The sequence below is a fragment of the Polypterus senegalus genome, chromosome 11 (assembly GCF_016835505.1).
Source record: "Polypterus senegalus isolate Bchr_013 chromosome 11, ASM1683550v1, whole genome shotgun sequence".
In the NCBI taxonomy this organism is placed as follows: Eukaryota; Metazoa; Chordata; class Cladistia; order Polypteriformes; family Polypteridae; genus Polypterus; species Polypterus senegalus.
In genome coordinates this window covers 15,434,727-15,458,124 of record NC_053164.1, presented here as the reverse complement: position 1 = coordinate 15,458,124, position 23,398 = coordinate 15,434,727, and the positions used below count along the sequence as shown (strand labels likewise).

At 35.4% G+C, this 23,398-nt stretch overlaps 1 protein-coding gene across 2 annotated transcripts in view; it reads right to left on the bottom strand.

Moving 5' to 3' along the window:
- Positions 1–500: 500 nt before the first annotated feature.
- The window catches only part of sympk (symplekin), a 57,389-nt gene continuing 34,491 nt past the window's right edge, over positions 501–23,398 (bottom strand). For both annotated transcript variants that reach the window (XM_039768076.1, XM_039768075.1), the window contains exons 18-27: positions 21,323–21,483; positions 21,131–21,239; positions 19,336–19,436; positions 18,207–18,297; positions 16,697–16,798; positions 15,304–15,491; positions 9,651–9,827; positions 6,869–6,958; positions 5,925–6,161; positions 501–1,288 (exon numbers count right to left, since the gene is read on the bottom strand). In XM_039768076.1, coding sequence (XP_039624010.1) covers positions 1,112–1,288; positions 5,925–6,161; positions 6,869–6,958; positions 9,651–9,827; positions 15,304–15,491; positions 16,697–16,798; positions 18,207–18,297; positions 19,336–19,436; positions 21,131–21,239; positions 21,323–21,483 — 1,433 coding nt within the window. In that variant the 3' untranslated portion in view covers positions 501–1,111. The remainder of the gene's footprint in view (positions 1,289–5,924; positions 6,162–6,868; positions 6,959–9,650; positions 9,828–15,303; positions 15,492–16,696; positions 16,799–18,206; positions 18,298–19,335; positions 19,437–21,130; positions 21,240–21,322; positions 21,484–23,398) is intronic.

Here is a 23,398-nt window from a genome sequence, read left to right as displayed (position 1 = left end):
CTCTCCTTTTGGCGGTTTCATTCCTTAATTTCCGTTAACTGGCGATTTAGTTCACGACAGAGATGCACAAGGGCCGCCCCCAGTCCCCCTTCCTTTTTCCACACGGCCACTGTCCGCGCACCTACCATGTGGTTGCTTCTCACGTGACCAACTGTACGTTACATGCTCAAGAGTAAGTTAAGCAGACAGCTTGGTCATTTTTTCAGCCCGAGGGCAGAACCGTAGACGTCGTTTACAAAGAGATCCTTGCATCCTAAAAATGTGCATTTCTCATCCACAACATTTACAATCATAATTGAAACTCTTTACAATCATCAAATTCACTCTCAATACTAAAATAAGCCTACGACAATTACATTAACAATCAGGTTATGTTATTTTTAAAATGATTCCTTTTCTTTTTCATAACTTCTTTAACACACTACTTCTCCGCTGCGTAGTGCGGATATTTTGGTAGTATAATATGAGTTTCACTTTTTGAATTGAATTACTGAAATAAATTAACTTTTCGATGATATTCTAATTTATTGAGATGCACCTGTACAAAGGAAAGGCGGCGAGTTGACCGGAATTTCCCATTTGAACACATTAAACAACATTCTCATTCTGTTACTGTACATAGCAGCAGAGTAGTACAGTAGGCAAATAACACCACACATGGCTTTGGCTCCAGATTTGAATTCAGGCCTAGTGGCCTCTGTGTCATGTCTGTATGTCCTCCACTGCATTCATGGAGATTTCTGCCTCAAAATTTTGCAGATGAAGCCGTGTTGTGTGGATTGTTAGCAGGATCTGTCTTCCACTTTCTGGGTTCCTGTCTTAAATATGGCACTGCCATTTTCAGAATGAATGGCTTTAAACAAATGATATTTTTCCATTAGCATCCTTGTACAAACAATATTTGACCTCACCATTAACCAAAGTCCAGCCACTCTTTTTTTTCTGTGTGTTGGGGTTTTATTATTTGAAACAGTCATTCTATGCATTTCCATTGGAAATGATGAAAATTCACCAGAAGTCCATACAACCAAATACATTACGTCTCCAGTTGTAAGTCTGAAAGGAAAATCAGGGTGTTAAAGTATTCTTGAGTTGGAATCTCAAAGAGAAGCTAAAGTTCTTCCTCCTTCTTGTCCTCTGTTGTGCTTTCTTCTGCGACCTCCTGTGTTTCAACAGGTACAGTAGGTGGATCTTCAACCTGTTCCTCCATTGGCTCTTCTTTATCAAGAAACAAAGGTTCATCACTATCTGCATGAATTTCATTGTTTTCAGATTCTACAGGGTTGTCCTTTAAGGGAGGAAAATCATACAGAATTTGTTTTACAACCACTTTAGAAAACAAATAAACCTCAGTCCACAAACAATTAGTATAACTTACTAACTTAACACCCAAATACCACATGACAATCAAATCAACATACCTTTACTATCATTGTGGCCTACATGGTGCATGATGCAAGGTGTCTAACAAGTGCTAATGCCATCACAAGAACCCGTTTCACTTTTTAACTAAACCAAATAAAACAACTTTCCCCCATGGTCATTATATCTACTTTCTATATATAATATCGCAACAATTTTGTGCAACCATTTTATGTGACTTTTTTGTCAGGATTTAAATTGGGCTTATTTCAAAACCTACATATATATGCTTGGTATCATTCTTTTCAGAATTTATCGAACTTTAATGTGATGTTGTTAGATTTTTAGATTCTTATTCTGTTTTTAAATTATAAACTAAAAAATATCAAAAACACGTCCCGCGAGACGAGACTTTGTCTCAAAAGATTTAACCACGCACGGGGCCGGATATAAAAGACAGTGTAGGACAGCTGCTGTACAGGCTTTTAAATGTTTGAAGTGCTATGTGAGATGCAGATCATGCGGCACGACAGCAGCTGATCAAGCAAAGAGGAAGTAAAAAAGAAAAACTATTTCCCACTGTATCACCATTTAAGAGGGGGTTTCGTAAGAGCGACCTGTGTCTCCTTGGGGTGCGCTCAGCCCCCCTCTTCACAACACAAGCGTCAGAGACACGTAGTGGCTGGCACGTAGCACAGGCCAGGGGGGTTGGCAAGTGAAGTGAGCGGGTTGGGGGTATCCACCTAGTAAAGATATAAAAGTTAAAATGGTCCAAAAACTTCTGTGTCTGAAAATGTAATTTAAACAGGACTTGTGGGCATTTAGTTAGGTATTTCAGACTTATTTCTTAATTGTTCTTCAACTTCTAATTTACATGAGTGAAAACACAGAGTAAGTAAAAACAATGTCAGAAAATTCCATGAATGGAAAGATACAGTGATATTTTATCTATGACTGTAAATGTTTTGTTTTATTTAAAGAGACAAAAACAACACAAGGACTTGGGGTTATTAATTTAGTTCAATCTACAAATCAGATTCTTGCTTGTTGGAGTTTCTAAAAAGGTCAGTCAGTCATCATCCAACCTGCTATATCCTAACACAGGGTCCCGGGGGTCTACTGGAGCCAATCGTAGCCAACACGGTATTAAAAATAAACATATTTGGGAAATTTTGACCCTGTAGACTGAAAGCTGGATCAAAGCTGCCATATTTTTTAAACTTCTAATTAAGATATTGCAATGAACATGATGAATAATATAAGGGTTCAGGTTTAAGTCTGAAAAACCAATATTGGGAAAAAGTCTGAATTAAAAGCTTATTTGCCACAGGCATCCCAACAATCTGATTTGTCATTTGCATTTATTCTCTCAGTAAAAAAAGGGATTGTGCAATCTTACTGTAATTAACCAACCAAATAACACAGCGTACATAAAAACAACACAACAAACAACATTGTATAAAACTGTCCACACCGTTTTCCCCACTTTCTGACACTAACTGGTCATTTGATTACTTTTAGTTTTGGCCCATCTAAAGTGTGGTCACAAGTCAAAGGGAAATACAGGCAGAGCTACCTTAAAGTGAAATGTAATATAAATGCTATTCTTTTAGTCATGTAATGCTATCTTAACTATGAACATGAAATAAAATGCAATTGGCTTTTGTATATTACATTTTAAAATGAGACAACAATTGCATGCTGTAGTGAAAAGCACTCAAGCATCTTTAATTATGGTATGATAAAACCACCAAAATTAAATAGCCCACTTGTATACATATTGCATTTTAACATAGTTAACACGTTGGACTGCACTTAATTTTGAAACAAATTATCTTCCATAAGCCGTGTCACACGTGTGCGCTTGGGAGGTAGGCTAAGAGCTTAATCAATAGTGGAAAACAAGAGCAGGTTTTTTCAAAGAGCACTAACCTTTCCTCTCCTTCTCCTACAGGCCCCCCCGAAGGGAAACCAACATAAAGTACTTCCTGCTTCCCTTGCACAACCGCGCCTCCTGCCGAGGTCACTTCCGGCCTCAATTATTGGACTCCACCTCTTCCTACCTGGCTATTATAAAAGCCCAACTCCTTTTGTCTTCCGTTGTCCCTGTTTTGGATGTGGAACCAGATGTTGCTCTGGAGCCATTTCTTGAAAGTTTGATTTGTACGCTGTACAATATAACGGGCGGTTCCCAAAACCTTTTTCTGCCTTCTTTGTGTTTCATTACAGCCGTTATTATACAAACAAACTGGAAGGTAAAATGTCCTATCACAAAATGTGTAAATATGTGCATGCAAAAGGATATTATATAAAGTATGTCATTTTCTACCAGCTTTTTTATCTTAAAGGTCATTTTTTTGCATAGACTTGTATATGAAGTACATTCCTCTAAAGATGGTAGTACTATACTTTAAATGTTCTAAAACTCTGTGATCACCAGAGCAATTAGAAGTTAATTAAGAAAACAGGCCCAGTAATAGGATGCACTTTGGATCCACTGGAAGCAGTTAGTGAGGGAGAGGATGAAGACATAATTGATGGCCATTACAGCCTATGCCACACACCACCTCTGTGACACATGCAGCCAATTACTCAAAAGAAGTGAGTCAAGGAAAATCTACAGTTATCTTTAGGCAAGTCAGAGGTTTTCTTCTGCTTTGTAATTCTTGTGTATATTTGAGGGCAGTTGTTGCTGCTTGTTGCCAAGTGCTTTAGTGGCAGCTGTTTGTCTAGCAAGGACAGAGAGTGCAACATATCCTTTAAATCAGAAGAAACTGAGGAAGAGGGGCTCAGAATTTCAAAGGAAATCAATAAATTAGACAGTCAAGTAGGCTTTAGTGCTTTCCAGCATAGGGCATAATTTCAGTAATGATGAAGAGTATGACAGTTATTGCTGATGCTGTGATACTGACAGTGTTCAGGCTGGGAACAGCGTGACGATAGCCAAGACTTGTTCTCACTTTGTATTTAGTGTATGTTTTCGCTCACAAAAATGAAGAAGCCAACAAGATTGTGAAATCATCAGTTTTTGTAGGCTCTGAATGTAAAATACTAAGGTTTACTGTTGTTGAAAATCAAGCCAATTATTGGGATGAACTTGTGACAGGGCTATTCTGAGGGCTCCATTTCTTAACTGTCAGCAGGAGTGCACAGGCGTTGACAGGAGGAGGAAGGGGAATACATGGCTGAGAAATTTGTTACTGAAATTGAACCCTTTTGTATGAAGGAGCGTTTCTTTATGAATGGTGAGTAAGTGAGTCTGCCCAGCTTAGAAGTCTTAGCCTGGCACTAACAACACTAACATAAAGAGTTTCAACTCCACCCCCGGGTTACACTTGTGAGGAGATAAAATATGCCAGTTGTTGAGTAAGGACTGACAGCACAACAAGAAAATATTAGGAAGCAAGTTATCAGATGTTGTTTCTGTTTGTTATAATATTTATATATATATATATATATATATATATATATATATATATATATATTAATTGTATAAAAAGCTAAATTTCCCAGTTAGGACAAAAAAGCTAGCTCAAGTTTACCCCATTAAAATTAAATTACCTGATTGATAAGTTGACACTGTTTCCATATTGGATTAAGCAGGTTGGACAAGGTGATGTGTGGTTAAAGCTGGCAACTTGAAACATTAAGTGAACAGGAAAAAGCCATGTGTTGTTCTGTGTTTACTGCGTGATGAGTGAAAAAAGCATGGACTTTCATGGTTTAAGATCTAGAGATTCACACTTGATATCGAATCTAATTGAATAATGTTGTAACAAGTGTGCGTGTGTGCACAGTAAATCATCGATACATGTATTATTTACTTAAAAAGAAATATATAATCGGTCAAAAAGTTATATACAAATACATCATACCGGTGTCTGATGAATCCATCAGAATTTTTAAAATTATGCTATAATATGACTTTGTGGCCTAGAGACTCACCACTACTGAAATGTATTCATTAAACTCAGTGTTAAAGAACAAGTGGCACACACAGTAATCAGGATGCTTTAGCTATTCATAATGTATACCAATTGAGGGTAGCGACTTTATGAACAAGCTCGTCTAAGCCTTGCTTCTGCAGTGTCAGCAGGAATATTGAGTCTTGGTACAGATATCATGTTACTAGTATTTAGTACAGACATCGATAATTAAGCAAGATCCTCTGAGTTTTTAGCAGGCACGATCTGTGTGGTTGTGTTAGGGTATGACAAGATTATTTTACAAGTTAAGACACTTTTTACAGTGCACAGATAATCTGCATATTCCCACTGCATGCTCTCACACTCCTCAGAAAGTGATGATAGTAGGGATCTACACGTTAACATGATTGCCAAAAAGATGGTCTGCTCTTTAAGGCTAGGTAAATAGTAAGAATGTGTTTAGTGATTTGATTCATGCTTTGCATCCTGTAAAAGTGAATGTTATTATTAAAAATGTGTGTTTATTATACAGTATATACAGATAGTTGATAAATAATCCCAAAGATAATTATTATTATTTTTGGTAACATATATATATATATATTTTTATTTATATATATATATAAATATATATACCTTTAAGTTGGGTGTATTCACTTCCTGACTGGGGTCCAAAATAAGAGCATCTTCATCTTTGTCTAGCATCTCATCCTGCATTTCTAGGACTTCATCTAATAGGGCAGCAGCCAGGCTAATAGGTTGTTTCTTTGTCCGCCCTTCTTCCTCCATCTGTCGTTTCAGCTCCTTCTCCTGTGCAAGCCGAGCTGCTATGATATCAGGAACAGCTGCACGTGTACTGCTAACACGTGGCTCCTGCAGACATAAGGTTAGAAGACAAAGATCGCAGTTTGTTCGAGTTATATTTCTTTGTTAAACAATTGCATATTCCCTTTAGATTGTCATACAGATCAACTGAACCATCCTAGTCATCTAGTAAATTTGTAGTATTTCATAAAGAACGTTACAAATTAATACAAAAAAATGTACATTTTATTATATAAGATGATATTAGACCAAGACATGGCAGAGCAGCATCATAATTATAGACTCTGGCTCTAAATTATAAGGATGCTAGTTCAGCTAGCTTTTTTCAAATTTTACATGATGAATGACCTCAGAATTTTAGACAAAATACAATATCACAGAAATGGAGCATAAGTGAACACACGACACAGTTTTAAAATCATTAATTTTGTCAGTTAACGAACAAAGTTATCCAACAACCCTACCACCCATGTGAAAAAGTAATTGCTGCTTTAGTTGGTACTTGGTTTGTTGCACCTTTAGCACAGCAATCATGTACTTCCTATAACTTGATATTAGTCTTTCACAATGGATTTTGAGGAATCATTGCCCACTCTTCTTTTCAGAACTTGCTTTTGTGTTTTAGCATGTTAACCTGTTACATAATCCAATTATTGTTCATCTGTTGGTCATGGACTGATGTGATATTTCCCCAGAATATAATCCAGCCTATTATTTTATAACTGGATATAAACCCTCATTCACACAGCTCTTACCTCCTCTTGCTCTTTCATCTCTACAGTTTCCACTTCTTGCTTTGTATTGGCCTCTAAAACATTCATGATTGAATTTGGAATATGTGCTTGCTGAAAAGATACAACAATAGTAGGATCAAAACAGAGTCCAAGCAAATTACTACGATACATTAGTTTCAGTAATGTTGACATTACCAGCAACTAACTGGATGCTACTGATCACTAACAATTATGTAACTTCATTTTTGATTCACTTTTCATGATGAGGGCAACACTGTGCTGGTCATTTAAAACATGGAAGATGCGTAGTTGTCACTCCTGATTAAATTCTCAAAAACCTTACATGGCTTTTACCGGTTGGTCTACGTCTTCGCACCCATTACATACAGTCCACAAACTTTTATTTAGAATTAAATTTTTGCCATTTGTACACAAGAGCTCATCATTTTGGTAACTGCCCAAGCCTAACAATATATTCTTAAAATTAACAATAGCAATAATGATGATCAGAAAAACAGAAAATACATATACAGTAGGTCAAGAGGATAAAAGGTGGTAGAACATTTAATGGTTTAAAGGACGGATGACGGATTTTATAATTAATGCCACATTTAACATGAGGCTAGTGTGGTTTTACAGGTGGCCCCAATATTTAGAAAATGTTAAGAGTACTGTAAGGTACGGATGGGTAAAATATCAAATTTTTGATTTGATTCAATATTTAAGAAAAATGAATATGCAAAAGCCAGTATCAAGATACTCCATACACTCCTTATCACTCTCTCAGGTCCTCGAGCAGTGGTCTCCTTGCTGTGCTATGCACCAGACTCTCCACCCTGGGAGGCAGGTCCTTCAATGTTATGGCCCCTAAAATCTGGAACTCTCTTCCTCAGTTTCTCCGAGATTGTTCCTCTTTCTCCACCTTTAAATGTCAACTCAAAAAGATTTCCCCTTTGACAAACTTTTGTCTTCTGTGTGATCTTTTTCTCCTCCCCATCTGTATGTAAAGTGACCTTGGGTTTATGAAAGGCACTCTATAAATGCAACTTATCATTATTATTATTATTTTGATTTTCCATCACTTCTCCTGACAGTTATCAAATATCTACAAATTATCTACCCTTCTTTCAAAGTGTGACTGTGTGGACTCAGCCCATGTTTCCCGATGGCAGTGATGAACTTGAAAAATAAAATTGAGGGAAGATCAGAAGAAGTGAGAGTTTAGAACAGGTAGTGCTACCTCTGCTGTTTGGAAATGGTTTGGTTTTACCTGGGATGACAGTACAAGGAGTACAACATTTAAAGATAAAATAGGAGGCCTGTAACATGCCCTTTAGCAAATGAGTATCTTCTAAGCAGAGTTCCATAAGATACTCTTTGCATAGCATATGAGCAGAAAAGCAAAGGGCATGAGGAAATGATAGCTACAGTAGCTTACTATTACGCATCATAGACATTCGCTTATTTAACTTGCACCCTAAAAACACAGTACTTGTACTTTGGAAGTGGCGAGATAACTATATTAACCAGTAATTCATACCAAAGGTGTCAAGTCCATGGTATTGGAAGCCCCCGTCAGTCTATTTCATAATAATCTTCACTCAGTACTTCATAGTTTTTAAAATGTGAATTCTTTGGTGTTTTTGTATCAGCTATGAGGTAAACTACATTACTGGTCATTTTATTTTCATTTTCAGTCCGTATGTTTAATTTAGCAAGCAAATTGAGCTTCTCAATTACAATAGTTGTGGATATTCCACTTATAGTGTGTTATTTTACATTAACATTTATAAAAACCTAATGCTGGTAATCTTTGAGTCTGTTAAGGTTAAATGAAATAAACAACTGTATTACTTTTTCAAATTAGAATTTAGGAATAGGATAATGCCATATCATAATGAACTGAAAATGTGTGCGATTTTATATATGGCACATTGTAATAAGAACTTGTTACTTCAGTACCTATTGTCCTTTGGGCTGACTGTTTTGTTGAGTAACACCTATTTATGAAATTCTTACACTTTTAAAAACCAAACATTTCCTTCTGTAATATTTCTGGGAAAAATATATTATGTTTGGCCTCTATATGGAAAAAGTATATACACTATACGTGTCTAATTTTAAGGTATTTGAGAACAAATAGAGAAATATTGAATATCACATTTCAGGTTGAATTTGTCTCAGTATTACTTTAAGTCCATATTACCCAGTTCTACATGAAGCACTACAATGGACTAACCTTGAAGTTTGTAAAACCACAGATTTTAGGATGTCAATGCCATATGGGCACTATATATAATATATAGATAATAAAGATTTGATCCAAAAATACCATGCAGCCAAACCATCAAGAAAGATCTAATATCACCTAAATGTTTTGGACTACTAAAACAGAAAAGAAAATCTTACAGTGTATCCCTTTGTTGTACCAACAGGGAGTCGTTTTCAAATTCCAAGATATCAGTTTTACCACTAAATAAACATAATATAATACTAAACAGAGCTTGACAATACCTCAGTAAGCAGTAAGAGCAGATGGGGAGAATAAATTCTCCAACAGTTGCACATGGTAGTTAGAAGTGTAGTATTTACAGGCACGTTTAAAGATAATTTCTTTCTTTTAATACTACAACGACGTTCAACATGTTACCATACGTGTCTAGTAGCATACAGTCATATTGGAAGAATTTGTGATAATTTAAAAAAAACAAAGTATATGTTAATGCACTCTATATAATTTTAATGGAATATACATAACTTGAGATTGGCAGTAGAAAGCTACATTTCAAAATGGCCTGAGTACCTGGTTTGGTGTGAAAGACCGGACGTGGGCAAGCAGAGGTTCACGGAGCTCAGGACACTTGTCAAAGACACTGCTGAGCTGAGGAGGAGGCAGCTGAAGCAGAACTGTAAATGACTGAGGCTTAGTTCTTTGGCAGCACTTGATGAAACCCTCCCAGACCTTTGGATACTTCCATACCTGTATAACAAAAAAATAACCGTGTTTAGTAGGCAACTCTCAGTTACTAATACTATACCTTATTTAGCACATATCCATGTTGGCTTACAAAAAAATCATTTTATATAATCTACCGGTCAAAAGTTTTAGAACACTTCAGTTTTTATGGAATGCACACAATTTAATGTCTCATGAAATCAAGTCATAGAACACATAAATAGCAAATACAAAATAAATCAAGGAATCATTAAGTGGACAAAATTTTATTCAAGTTTTTGATTAATCAAAGTAACCACCTTTTGCTAACAGTCAAACTGTGGTAACCCTTTTGATTCATCTGCCTGTCACTCTGTGCAAGTTACCAACTTTGGCTCCAACAAAAGAACCCTAGACCATCACACTTCCTCCTCCATATTTGAGAGTTGGTGTCACACACTGAGGAGCCATCGTTTTCACCACCTCAACAGCAAGCACAGTGCTTGATGAAATAAAGATTTCAATTCTTGATTCATTGGCCCATAAGACCTTCTTCCACTTTGCAGTAGTTCCATAGCTGGTATTTCAAGGCCCCATTTTGCCCTTTAAGTAATGGCTTTCTTATTGTCACCTGCCCTGTCAAACCTGCAGTGCAAAGTCTCCTTCTCACAGTACAGACTGAGACCTGCACTGTTAAGCTGTGCTTAAAGCTGTTGTGCTGTGAGGATCCTGTGATCACGCAATCTAGTGACTCTCACAAACTTGTCTTCTTATTGGGTTGTTATTAGGTTTGCCAGATCTCTTCCTATTAAGAGTTTCTTCCAGTTGCTTTGGAATTTTTTAGGACCCCACTTGACTCCTTGACACTATGATTAATATTTTTTTTTTTGCAATTTCTCTAAATTAAAGACCTACACTTCCAAGGTTAATAACGTTCTATCTCATTTAATTTGTTAATTGTTGTTTTCTTGCAATTATCACTGGAACATTGTCCAAGTAGTACTTCAGAGGGTATAGAAAACAAGGTCTGTTCCAACTCTGCTATAAAACAGTCAGATGGGTTTAAAGTAATCAGCAGAAGTTTGTTTGCTTCAACTTGCAAGGCTTCATTTACTTTAACTGCTGCAGAACATCTGTAGGTTGTAACCTATTAGTTGTTCCCTGAAAAAGGCCCATTTGTAATACCTGAAATTTTCTATTTTCAGTTTTTGATAACCTAATCATTAAATTTAAACCTCGATATGTTTACTGCTTACCTTTTCATCATTTCAGATCATTCATTGCATTGAACTGATTAAAACTGAAGAAAAACTGAGCTGCTCTAAAACATTTGACCAGTATTGTTGTACATATGCATGATTACAAAATACAGAGTTGACAAGCAATTGTGCACAAACATCTAAATAACATGTGATTTACTTCTGTATTTGGAAAAAAAATCAAAATTAGGTAATGATTAAATTAAAGGTAATACACTTAATGTATTTTAAATAAAATTAATCAGAATTACTGAATGATTAAGGAAACTTCATAAGATGTATTTTAGCATTCCATTATGCATCTAGTCTTCCTATGGTGGATAATTAACATCAAGAACTGTCAAATAAAAAGAATTCTTTCTTTTAATTGTGACTCTTCATCACCATCTACCTGTTAATTTGTTGTTAGAGGCTGCTTTTTCAATACCAGTATAAAGGAGACAAGTTTGTTTTAAAATCATTAGGCACACTATCAGACTCCCTCATAACCACCCATGAGAGGCCAATTTTGAGTTGACAATTAATCCAACATGAACGTGTTTGGGATGTGTCAGAAAACCAGAACAATTAGTGATAAAAGAAAAGTGAACACAGCCACGTCATTGTGACATGTATATCCATTACCTTTTCTCATCTTTTTCAACTGCTTGCTTAAAATGTGTTTTGAGAAAAACTAGTAAACTAGAAAAACTCACTGCTCTCTGGGAATGCATGAGCACCCATACCACTATCACAAACCATTGTGTTTTATTTTCAAAGATTAATTTCTGCTTTCTATTTTTTTCTAGAACATACACTGAAAAAAGAATGTAATCTGAATGTTTTAAGATTATATGTCTATTTATATAGTTATACCTATTATGCCTATTTAAGGCTTTGTAGTCATAGATTTTAAACCTCTTAAATAATTTTAGCCAGACAGCATCACGCTCATAGCCCTTGAATAGAACTAACAATACTGAAATAAAGCATGCACTACCCTTTGATAATTAGGTTATACTTGATATACATGATGTTATTTGCTTAAAAATTTGGATGTAATGAATACATTTTAATTGTGAAATTTTTACATATCTAAGACTGTGAAATGCTCCTGGCAGTTTTAGCAGCTTTGTCTATTTGCTTTCAGTTCTTCAAGACTCTCAAACACTTGAGGCTTAATTTTTACTATAATTTGTTTTGAAGTATGAGTCAGAATCCAGTGTAACTTCACAAAAATTAAATTAATTTTATCTACTCAATAATGCGACGAAAGGTACATTAGTTTCAGATATGCAAAACTGCCAAATAGATATAATTAATAAGGAATATATTTACATGTACATATTGTTTAAGATATATTAGAGGAGGTCGTTTTACCCCACTCAATACGCTTGCACTTCATCTTGAATTTTACCATTTTTCTATAAATGTCTGAGAACTGTTCAAATGTCTACGATGCACAATTATAAAAAAACAAAAAAGTGCAAAACTATTTGAACTTCATTTTTGCAGGCTGACAGAAAGTGTCAACTCTTCACCTCCCATTAGCTGGGAGATTTAATATTGTCAGAATTAACATCCTCACAAAGGTTTTGTACCATTTTCACAGTACAGTATTCCTATATATATCTATACATTGTCTAAAAAAATATATATAGTTAAAACCACATTCATTTGTAAAGGCAAGAGAGTGAAGATTAAAAAACTGATACAGATACATTGTGGATGCACAGGTGCAAATGGGATCAAGTAAGCATGTCATCTGTTAGTGAACCATAAAATTAACGCAAAAGTAGTAGATTCAGTCAGCAGCGGAGACTAGTTAATAATTGTAAAAGTGGCTCCTTTAGGATCTAAGTTTGACAACTGTGGTATTGAAGTTACTGAACCATTAGGATCTAGTGATCAGAACATAATACAGGCACAATGTTGTGGCAGAGTGTAAATGTAAAAGCCACACTTGCTAAATTTAATTTCATTAAGACTAGGTGGCTCCGCCCCCTGCTCGCTTCGCTCACCCACCCCCGTGTTTGGTTTACTGGATATACAATTTAAAGAGATTGTTACTTTCATGGGAATTTTTACATATGCATTATTTTCACTCTTACTTTAAAAACTTTTGTAAAAATAATACTTGTCATTTATTTCCGGCCCCGTGCGTGGTTACATCTCTTTCTCGCCAGACGTATAATGCTGCTCGCTTTGTGGGGGCGGGGGGCGCGGGTGAACGCACGCTAAGGATATGCTGCTGTCTTTCTGCTGTTTGTGAGCTGCCTGTTCTGCTTGTGACATGTTGTTGTTTTAAGAGCTGGGAGCACATGATGCTTGTCTGCCAAAGGCAATCCAACAACTACTAGATTAGATGTCTGTGGACTTGTTTTAAATGATGGCGCCTTGTCTCGCGTGACGTTGTAAAAACAATAATTGTCCTTTATTTCCTGGCCCCGGGCGTGGTTAAATCTCTTTCTTGCAGGACGTATAACGCTGCTCATGTTGTGAAGGGGGGGCGGGCAGCTGCTGTTGCGCAGCCCTTCGATCATTTTAAAGCCTGTACAGCCGCTGTCCTTTTTGCCACTTCATGTCTCTGCTGCTTGCGTTGTGCTCGCTACTCCGTGATCATAAATATACACCTGACCGAATTGTGTTTTCTTTGAAATTAAACTTGTCGTTGCTTTAACTGTTGCGAGACCACAGATTCTCATAGCGTATGGTCCATTATTGTGTAAATCTATGTTTTGTGCATTGAATGATGCGAATGCGAAAATACTTTGTTTTCTGCTCTTTGCCTTTTATTTCTGACCTCGCTTTGTCCTGCTATTTTTTCAATTACACCTGATCCTGATGATTAATTTCCTTTTGTTTGCGCTAATGCAATCTTTTAGTTGGCAATGTTTCATTTATAACATATTGTCCTTTATATGCTTTATATGCACTGAGACCCCTGTATCTGTGTGTGCTACGTGCCTTTATACTACTGATTTTTTTTTGCTGGCCGTGCTCTGCTATTGCTTGTAAGTAGGGAGTGTCTTGCAAGAATCTCATGTTCTATATCCACGCGAGACGTCCCGTGGCCATTCTCTTTCATCTCACGAGTCTTTCATTTGTCTTCCGTGATCTTAACGTGAAGATCACGTATCGTCTCCTAGTCATTCCCTCCCACAGGATTTTTTTTTTGGTAATAGAGACACAAATTTTGAGAAGATGTGAAAAAGTCTTAGAGAAGTAAACAATGAAATTTTAGGCATGGAGGCGGCTGAGAAGCAGTGGGGTCAGCTTAAAATGTATAACACATACAAAATGAAGAATTATAAACACATTTAAAAGAAAAAATAAGTATCATCCCATTATATAAAACGATTTTCAGGTGGATTTTAATAAGTACTGAGCATTCATGGAAGCTAGTTAAATTTTGAAGAAATGTTAGAAACAATATTTTAAACAGACCATAAGTTACAGTCAAGCAGTGTAGAAGATAGTAGCACTTAATGGTTTTAAAAACGTTAAAGATAGTTTAGCATAGCTGGACTGAATGGTCTATTTTTGTCAAAATAATGCAGAAGAAATAAATCTTTTGTTATTAATTGTTGATAGCATAAAATGTTTCAATTGCATCCAAATTTCTACAATACGTGATCAGTTATATAGAGAAATATTTCCTTTTTTGTGAGAAGATGACAGGAAAAGACTAGAGCAATATAATACTGACTAGCCCAGGGGTCCTCAATCATGGTCCTGGAGAGCCGCAGTGGCTGCAGGTTTTTGCTCCAACCCAGTTGCTTAATAAAAAGCACTTATTGCTAAAGTAACACCACTGCTTCACTTTAGTGATTTTGAGCCCTTATTGCTTAATTTTGTCTTAAACAGCTATTTTAATTGCTCCTTATTATCAATAACATGCAAATGACAAGAGAGAGCAGCATTTCTCCATTTAGCTTATTTACATTTACACCTGTATTTATCTGCACTATTGGGTTTAATTAAATACTTGGAAGAAAAATGAAGAGAAAAAAGTGAAGGACTGAGAATTACTCATCCATTTTAGCCTTCAAATCATTCGCATGATAGAAAGGGAAAGAAAATCTAGGATATGAGAATGACCTGACATAGCAAAGTTAATTTAATTTCATAGCTTGTTAGTGCTTTATTGGCAAGAATTGCTTTCTAATTAAGCAACCAGGTCAGAACAAAAACCTGCAGCCACTGCGGCTCTCCAGGACTGGGTTTGAGGACCCCTGGACTAGCCCATCTATCTCTGCTTTTCGTCACATGGACAAGCTGACCTGCTTGATGATGAGACGGGATAGGATATTCATGACAAAGCCACTCAGCCTTGGGTACATAGTCATGGACTGGATTACAGTTCTCATCAAAAGCATTGGTAGTGGACTTTGCTCCATTAGGTGCTGCATAACAACAGCTAATACTTCTGATGTGTACACATTCTTTTCACCAAAACAAAGATTTGTAGCTGAAAGACAAAAAAAAAAAAAAAGAGGATTATTTAAATATATTTTAAAATATATACATGTACAGCATGTATATCTATATACTGTATATGGATTTAACTAAACAAAGTAACCAATTTCTATTAACAAAGAAGAATCACACCATGCATATACAGAAAACACTTCATTAGAATACAATGGTATCTGACCCACACTCGAAAAATAGAAATAATGTTGCAATATCATAATATGGTTTTAATTTAGTTTTGAAAGCAATGTAATTTATTCTCATGACTTATCTACAGAATACTATTAAGATGCTTTCACACTCAGTTTTTTGGAAGTAGACACCACCTACTTGTATGTCAGAGCAAATTCACTTTGTGATATAGGTTTAAATGATTATGGTTGTGGAAAACAGTATGGATGGATATAGGTGGAAATCACATGGCATTCAAAGGGTTATAGGGTAAACAGATATTTATGCTAAAATATGTTACCATTACTGTAAAATTTGTATGAATTAAGTAACTTCAGTAAAATAAAATTTAAGTGTACAGCATAAAAATACCTTTAACAATTAATTTATAAAACCAACAATACTAAAACAAAGTACAGGTGTATTTTACACTACTGGATATTTGTGAATCACCAATGCTTTTTGGTCACAAAAATAAAGGGAAAACGTTATTTCTTCAACTGAATATTTCTGAAAACACCACATACCAACTGAACTCGGCAAAGTAACTTATGCCCAAACATGCAACTGGGCATCTCAGTTTCTTAGCTCTCCACCATTTCTGTTGTGTCTGCAAGGTTCCTCATACTTTTGCTGCCTATACACCCCATTTCCATCAAGTCATCAATCAGGCTCAGGTATTATATTTTTAAATTATCATAACATTGTTTATTAGTTTATTTACTACAATTATTTTGCATCAGTACAAGAAAATAGCAGCATGTCTCCTAAAGTTTATATGGTGAACAGGTTATTAAGTAATTTGTCAGAGTTTGTGCTACGTTAATTCACAATACCTACATGAATTGCTAATCCAGTGCTATACTAATGTGTGAAGTTACACTAAAACAGAATTTCGCCAACACACCCAGCCAGTGTAAACATACAGAATTTTTTTTAAGGACAGTATGCACTTTCCACACCTGATAATGGTGACCCTATAAACCCATATACAAAAATATTGCCGTAAACTAATAATCCTATACTTACCTTTTATGATGGACTTCATATCACATTTTGTGGAGTCAATGTTGTGCAGAGATATAAGCAGTTCTCCAGGGGTCAATGGTGACACCGTTGAGCTCCCTTCACCTGAGACATAAAGACATGTTAATCTGTATGTAGATATTGTTATTACATAGCTAGAAATGTTATTGCACCCCAAAATAATTCAACTCAAAAGAAGAAACACTCAGCTTTTCCATTAAATGTGGCTGAAAACAAATGTAACAGAAAGTGGTAAGTGTATTTCTGAAAATGGTGCCAGAAGTTTGCATGTATTATCTGACAGACAACAACAACAAAAAAAAAGACACCCTTGCAACAGAGTTCCTAACAGGCAATAAAAGGACATCTTTGCTGCTAATGTAGGAAAAACTGTTCTTTTAGGAAGTGCTGGACCCTTTCCTGTAAAAACCAAGAAGTAACACCTAAGAAGCATTAGTGCAGAAGACTGAAAGCTAGGGCAGCTAGGTGGAAACATGGATATGTTGGGGTGCCTAACCATCTTCTAAGATGAAGGCCAAGGAAGATTCTGATGAAACCACAAGAACTCCTTACCAACAGGTGGCAGCACACAGTCTCTACACAGAAAATCTGTTGTCACTTTAGGATAAGGTTCTGGGAGGAACATCATGAGTTTTACATTCTATCACATGAGCATTTGAAGGCTGCACTGATTCTGTGACTGGGTAAATGAGACCACATTGGCTCTCACATTGGTGACTAAGCCCTTTGAGGGTTCTGTTCCACAGAGACACATGGTACTGTAAGAAGAAGCTCTAGTCTCACAATTCTTTAGCCAAATAAGAGCCACCCCTAAGTTGGTAAATGAACTTAGTAATGGAGATCTAATGATGCAAAGTCCACACTAATGATTTACTGTTATTGACCATTCTGCAGCTCAGTTTACTGTATAGTTGAATGTTTTTTTCTTTGATTTTATACATATTATATGTATGTTTATACAATTATATTCGGATCTTATATTGAGTACTAATGTATATGTAACGCTAATATTTATTGCCACTCCTCTTCATATCACTGCCAATGCTGATGCACTCTATACATTTTGACAAAAGGGCTATACTGCTTTACAAAGACACACTCTTCAACCCTACACAAGCTCTGTTAATTGAAGGAATGGTCCATGATAACAAATGCTTAGCATGAAGAACAGAGAGTTTTGTACAGCATGTGGTAAAATAAATGACTGCTTCTGCAATACTGTAAGCATCAGTTATTAACAGCACTGGTACTTCAAATACAACACTGTCTGTACTCTGTGATTACTATATTATAATATGGTATTCTAAAACAGATTTCATCTGGGCTTTCTTTGCTCACTTTCCACTGGTGTGCATATCTGTGTATATATGTACAGTATACACACATACACATGACATGTATCAAGAATGGAAAGTAAGAAGGGTCCTAGAATCCAAAAATGTGAGATATAAATCAAATTTACATTTGTGATGTATACTACAACATAACTCACTGTGCTGTGTCCCAAGTAGCCGGTTAAAAACTTCTTTTACAACAATCGGATTTAACTTGATCAGTTTAGGCAGAGCTTGGATCACTTCTTTCTATAAACATAAAGAAATAATAAAACGATAAAGAGTATTATATCAATAATGTCAAATTGTATTTCCATTAAATCTGTAGCTACTGTTTTAACAAAATTGAAACAAATGAATGAATGTATAGTATTTGTCCTTAAACTAGGAAAATAAAACATTTTAGTAACTACAGTAATAACTCTTAATTGAAATGTTTTAAACTTTTTTAAAACTGAATCTGCATCTCTGCCACTGATATAGTCATAATATTTTCATTCTCTTTCAGATCTTGTTTCTCCAGGTTAGAAAAATTGCAAAATAAAGCCAATTTCTTAACTTACAGGAAATTGAAAAACTGTTTCACTCCTCTCTGTCAAACAGAACCTAATGTTTTAATGATTTCTCTCAACAGTACAATCAAAATACAACACAAGGGATTACAAAAGAGAATCTAGTCAGTAAATAAATAAACAAAAATCTGTTTAGGAGATGAACACAATTTTTATCGTTTTCAGATAAGTACCTCTTAATGCAAATAAATTGAAACCTTTTCTGCAAAATCTATTAACACACTGCAACTTGATTGAATTATTAAACAATGAGTATATTCAAAAATAACTGGAATATTGTAGTAATGTATAGACAAGGTCAAGATAAAGTTATGTCTTCCCTATATTCCAAACTTAATACATTTGTGATACATTCTGCTGTAATACTGTAATTGACATACATATGAGCTCCTTTAGTTATTAGCCTTCAGTTTTCTTAATTCATTTTGAAAAATATTTACAAAATGTTAATTTATTTCAAAAGGAGCTGCTGAGTATGATGAAACAATTTTATTTTAAAGAATTGATTAAACTTATTTTGAATGACCCAGCACTAATGCACTAAAATAAAACATATTACCAGATGTTCAAATTACAATTAATTGAAGACTCACCTGCTTTTCTTCTCTTTACCTGAAACAGTGTGGTTGCTGACGTGACTTGCACATTGATTGCTCTATATGTTGCTAAATAAGTGATTTTAAATCGGCTATTACTATTAATTCATGTGACTCACCTTCTCCAACCCATTAAGCACTGGTATAAGGAATCGAACATCTGGTACTCTCTTGTGATACAGGTCTCGGACACGCTTAACCAACTCTGGAGAAGGAGGTACTAAAAGAAACAAACATTTAACATGTTATCGAAAAAACTATCTATTTACATTTTTATACGTTATGTTTAATCAGGGACATTTCACCTTAACCTGAGTTCATAAAAATCATTAGAAAAACAAAGCTAGTTTCCTATTTAACTCTCAATTAGCATTACAGAACAACAGATAGACTTTAAGAGTGTTACTGGTTAAAATATTGCAGAAGTACAAATACTTGGCGTGCAAACAAGAGCCACATTACCCAAACACCACTAGGGGCATATCTTCTATCTACTGAAACTGTACACATATTGATTGAAATGTCTATGCTAAGGAAACTGTGAAAATGCAGTGTCCCCCATAATGTTTGGGACAAAGACACATTTTTCCTTGATTTACCGCTCTGCTTCACCGTTTAAAATGACACAATATAGCCTCCTCCCTCTCCTAATTACAGTATGTCCTCGATGACTTTCTTTACATCGCAACAACTAAAGAACTGCTTTAGGGTTATAAATTTTGTATTTGAAAAGTAGTGAAAAGTGCAGAGATGAGTGGATTATTTAGTTATACTTAACAAGATGTCAGTGTCTGTATATGTAATTTTATTCATATATTATTTAATTTATACACTGACATCCATGCCCGAAAGGTGTCAATGGTGTCATTCTTATCAAGATGCCATCTCTCAGATCCAAACAGTTACCTTAGCAAGAGAAAAGATTAAAACATTCTTGCTTAGCAGTTTGCTAACCACATTCAAAAATCAATAGTGGACACATTCAACAGGATTTTTTGTGATCTTCAAGGCCACCAAAAAGGTCTTTAATTTGCTATCTTTATTTGTTACAATCACTATGCTACCACTTCCAAATTCACAATTTGTGGGTTCAAAATTAAAGAGAGTAAAGTGAAAGCATACTAGTTTTATTTTGAAGAAGTGATGAAGTATTGCTTCTGTTAAACCCTGAATTTAAAAAGAATAGAAAAATACTAAAGGCTATGTCACATTAAGCAATTTTTCTAGCAATTTTCACTGGTACCTTTCATTTACATAATCACTCCATGTTGATGGCAGTCAGCTGTGTGCTCTAATGAAGCCTGTCGTGTAAAATGACATGCTCAGCGATTCACTCCAATAAAATTAAACAGGTTTGGTTTTGTTTTTAGTCATAGAGGTGGGCTCTGTGTTCATGAGAGCTGACAACCAATGAATGCTCATTTAGATGTAAAATTCATATAATGTACCAACAAGGCATAAGGAACCTGGATGGTATGCACATCACAAACAGAAAAGGAGTGTGTCTGTCTGATGTCTCTTATTTTATGTACCATGGCAAAATGGAGGGGGGGTGGTTTGGGGCTTGAGACTGCAACTGAACTTTTTGCACAGTGCTAGCTTTGTCAGGCAGCACATTATGGGCTGTCGCAAAAAGGGAGACCACAAATGTGCTGGAAAGTCAGCACTCAGTTAGGAGATGCCCAGCAGTTTTCAGTCATGCAAGCTGACATGGTCCAGCAACAAGATCAGCAACTACAGTCTGACCCCCCGACATGAAGTCGCATAACCAGCAAAACCAGCTTAAGTAGCATCTAAAGACATGAGATACTGAAAAAAAATTAAAACAGCTGATATACTAGTAAAAAAAGAGGATGCCTCATTGATAATAAGATTGCTAAACATATTACATATCAGTTATATACTAGATGATACCTTTATCTGTGAGGATGTGCAGGCAGCGAGTGACAAGTGTCTCTGCTCCCTTAGGGCAGTTCTCCACCAAGAGGAGAAGCTCTGGAGAGTTCATTCCCATGCCTCTGATCTAAAAATTACAAGTAAAAGATATTATCAAATGTCTGAAATATTTCAAAAGTTTTGGCATAAAACATGATCAATTTGTCATACTGGTTGCTCAATAACTCGGAGGACAGTGCGTTTAATGTCAGCAATAGCTTCTGTGTAGACGGATGCCAACTCATGAATTAGGCGATGATTTAAAGGAAGGAGAGATAAGTAGAGATACAAGCACTGCTTTACTGTATCCTCAGTCCACGGAGCAGCCACCTCTGGAAGGAAACAGATAAAAATAATCATTTTTTTTAAATGTAAAACATGAAATGGAAGAAAAACAATGTGCTGATTTTAATCACAAACTTGCCAGTGCTAAATTCTTGCAATTTTATGGTTATGAGGCTTAGACTTACACAGCTACATAGTCTGAATTTTTATTTTCATTTTACCCTACCTTGTAAATTAGAACTATTCTTCTTTTCACTTAAACTTAGTTTAATTATGGTTCTAGCACACTTTTTACTTAATTAGCGTATTTCTAAAGTACCACATAATAGGAAAATCAGCACAAATTGGTGTTGATTGATAAGAATTAGTGCACAAGTTTATCTACAGTGTCTTAAAAATGAATAGTTGGTATTATTTTTTTCTAAACTGTAAAAAAAAAAGTAAAGTTTTCTGTGTTATCTTTGTTAATTGTAACTTTTTCAGCATTGTAAATCAATTGTAACTTTTTCAGCTTTGTAAATCAATTAGCAATAAAATAAAATACATAGTATACAATGAAGCTTAATAAGAACCTAAGAGGTTTCACACATGACAGGAGACCATGAAGCTTTTCGGTTTGTTACTAGTTAAGTCTTAGCTGCACATGACAGCACTGTAGTTGTCCATCCATCCATTATCCAGCCCACTATATCCTAACGACAGGGTCACGGGGGTCTGCTGGAGTCAATCCCAGCTAACACAGGGTGCAAGGCAGGAAACAAACCCCGGGCAGGGCGCCAGCCCACCGCAGCACTGTAGTTGTACCAGGGCCAAATAAATTCCAGTATTTATTCAAAAGCTGTCAAAAGTGTATACTAAAGCAAAGCTGAAGAGAAAAAGAAGAGGTATAAATAAGGCTGAACTGTATTGTTTGAAGTTTAGATGGCTAAATTATAGGGATTTTTTTAAATTTATATAATTACCAGTTTTACCTTGGGGGACACAAAAAATGTGTGACACCTACAATGTATTTACGGATTTATATCCTAACATTTCCTTGAATTTCTTTCACTATAGTCAATCTTTTTGTATTAAACTATGCTTCTTTCAGGAAACTATATACATTTTTTTATAAACTTAATACTTGTAGGAATAGAATAATTGCACAGTTATAACTCCACATGAAGTACAACACAAAAGACTCAAAGTTAGAATTGACTATGTTAAAATAAAATAACAGAGGACTATCATTCAGGCAATATTTTAAATTGAATAGTTCAGATGGCATACAACCACAGGACACTTTACAAAACAAATAAAAGTACAATTCAGAATAATAAGACAAACTGCAGTACAGTATCACTCAATACACAGCTAAATACAAGGAAACAAATTTACAAGACTTGGCACAAATCAGTATGAAATAATGGCACATGTGAACCGACTGACAGCATGGTAAAAACAGGATCAATAAACATCATTCAATCAGATGATAAATGTACTGGGAATAGCTGATTAAAATTCAAAATACAAAAAATGGGTTTGAACATGGTTACTGATGGAGAGAATCATGGACAGGAATAAGAACAGAATTCAGAAGAACTGAAGCCACAATGCTAAAGGAGCACTCACTAAATGATGCAAAATACATCTCTTAAGTACTATGAAGGCCAAAATCATAAGATTTCAGGTATCTCACAGGCCTGTAAAAGTAAACTGATATACTGAAGAGATTAGATCAGCAAAACAGAATCTGTATAATGTGACATTAGCTTCCGAATTAAGATACACAGTATTTTTAGAACTACTTCATCCAATTGCCTCCCTGTGCACATTATTCTTCCAGTTAAGAATAACCACCATAAAGATTTTAGGATTTCTGCCTGCTTTCTTATTTTCAAAAATGCAAGCAATTAAGCCAAAACTTAAAAGCAAAATCCATATTCAAATTAGTTTAGATTGTATCAGAACTCTGGGAGTGAC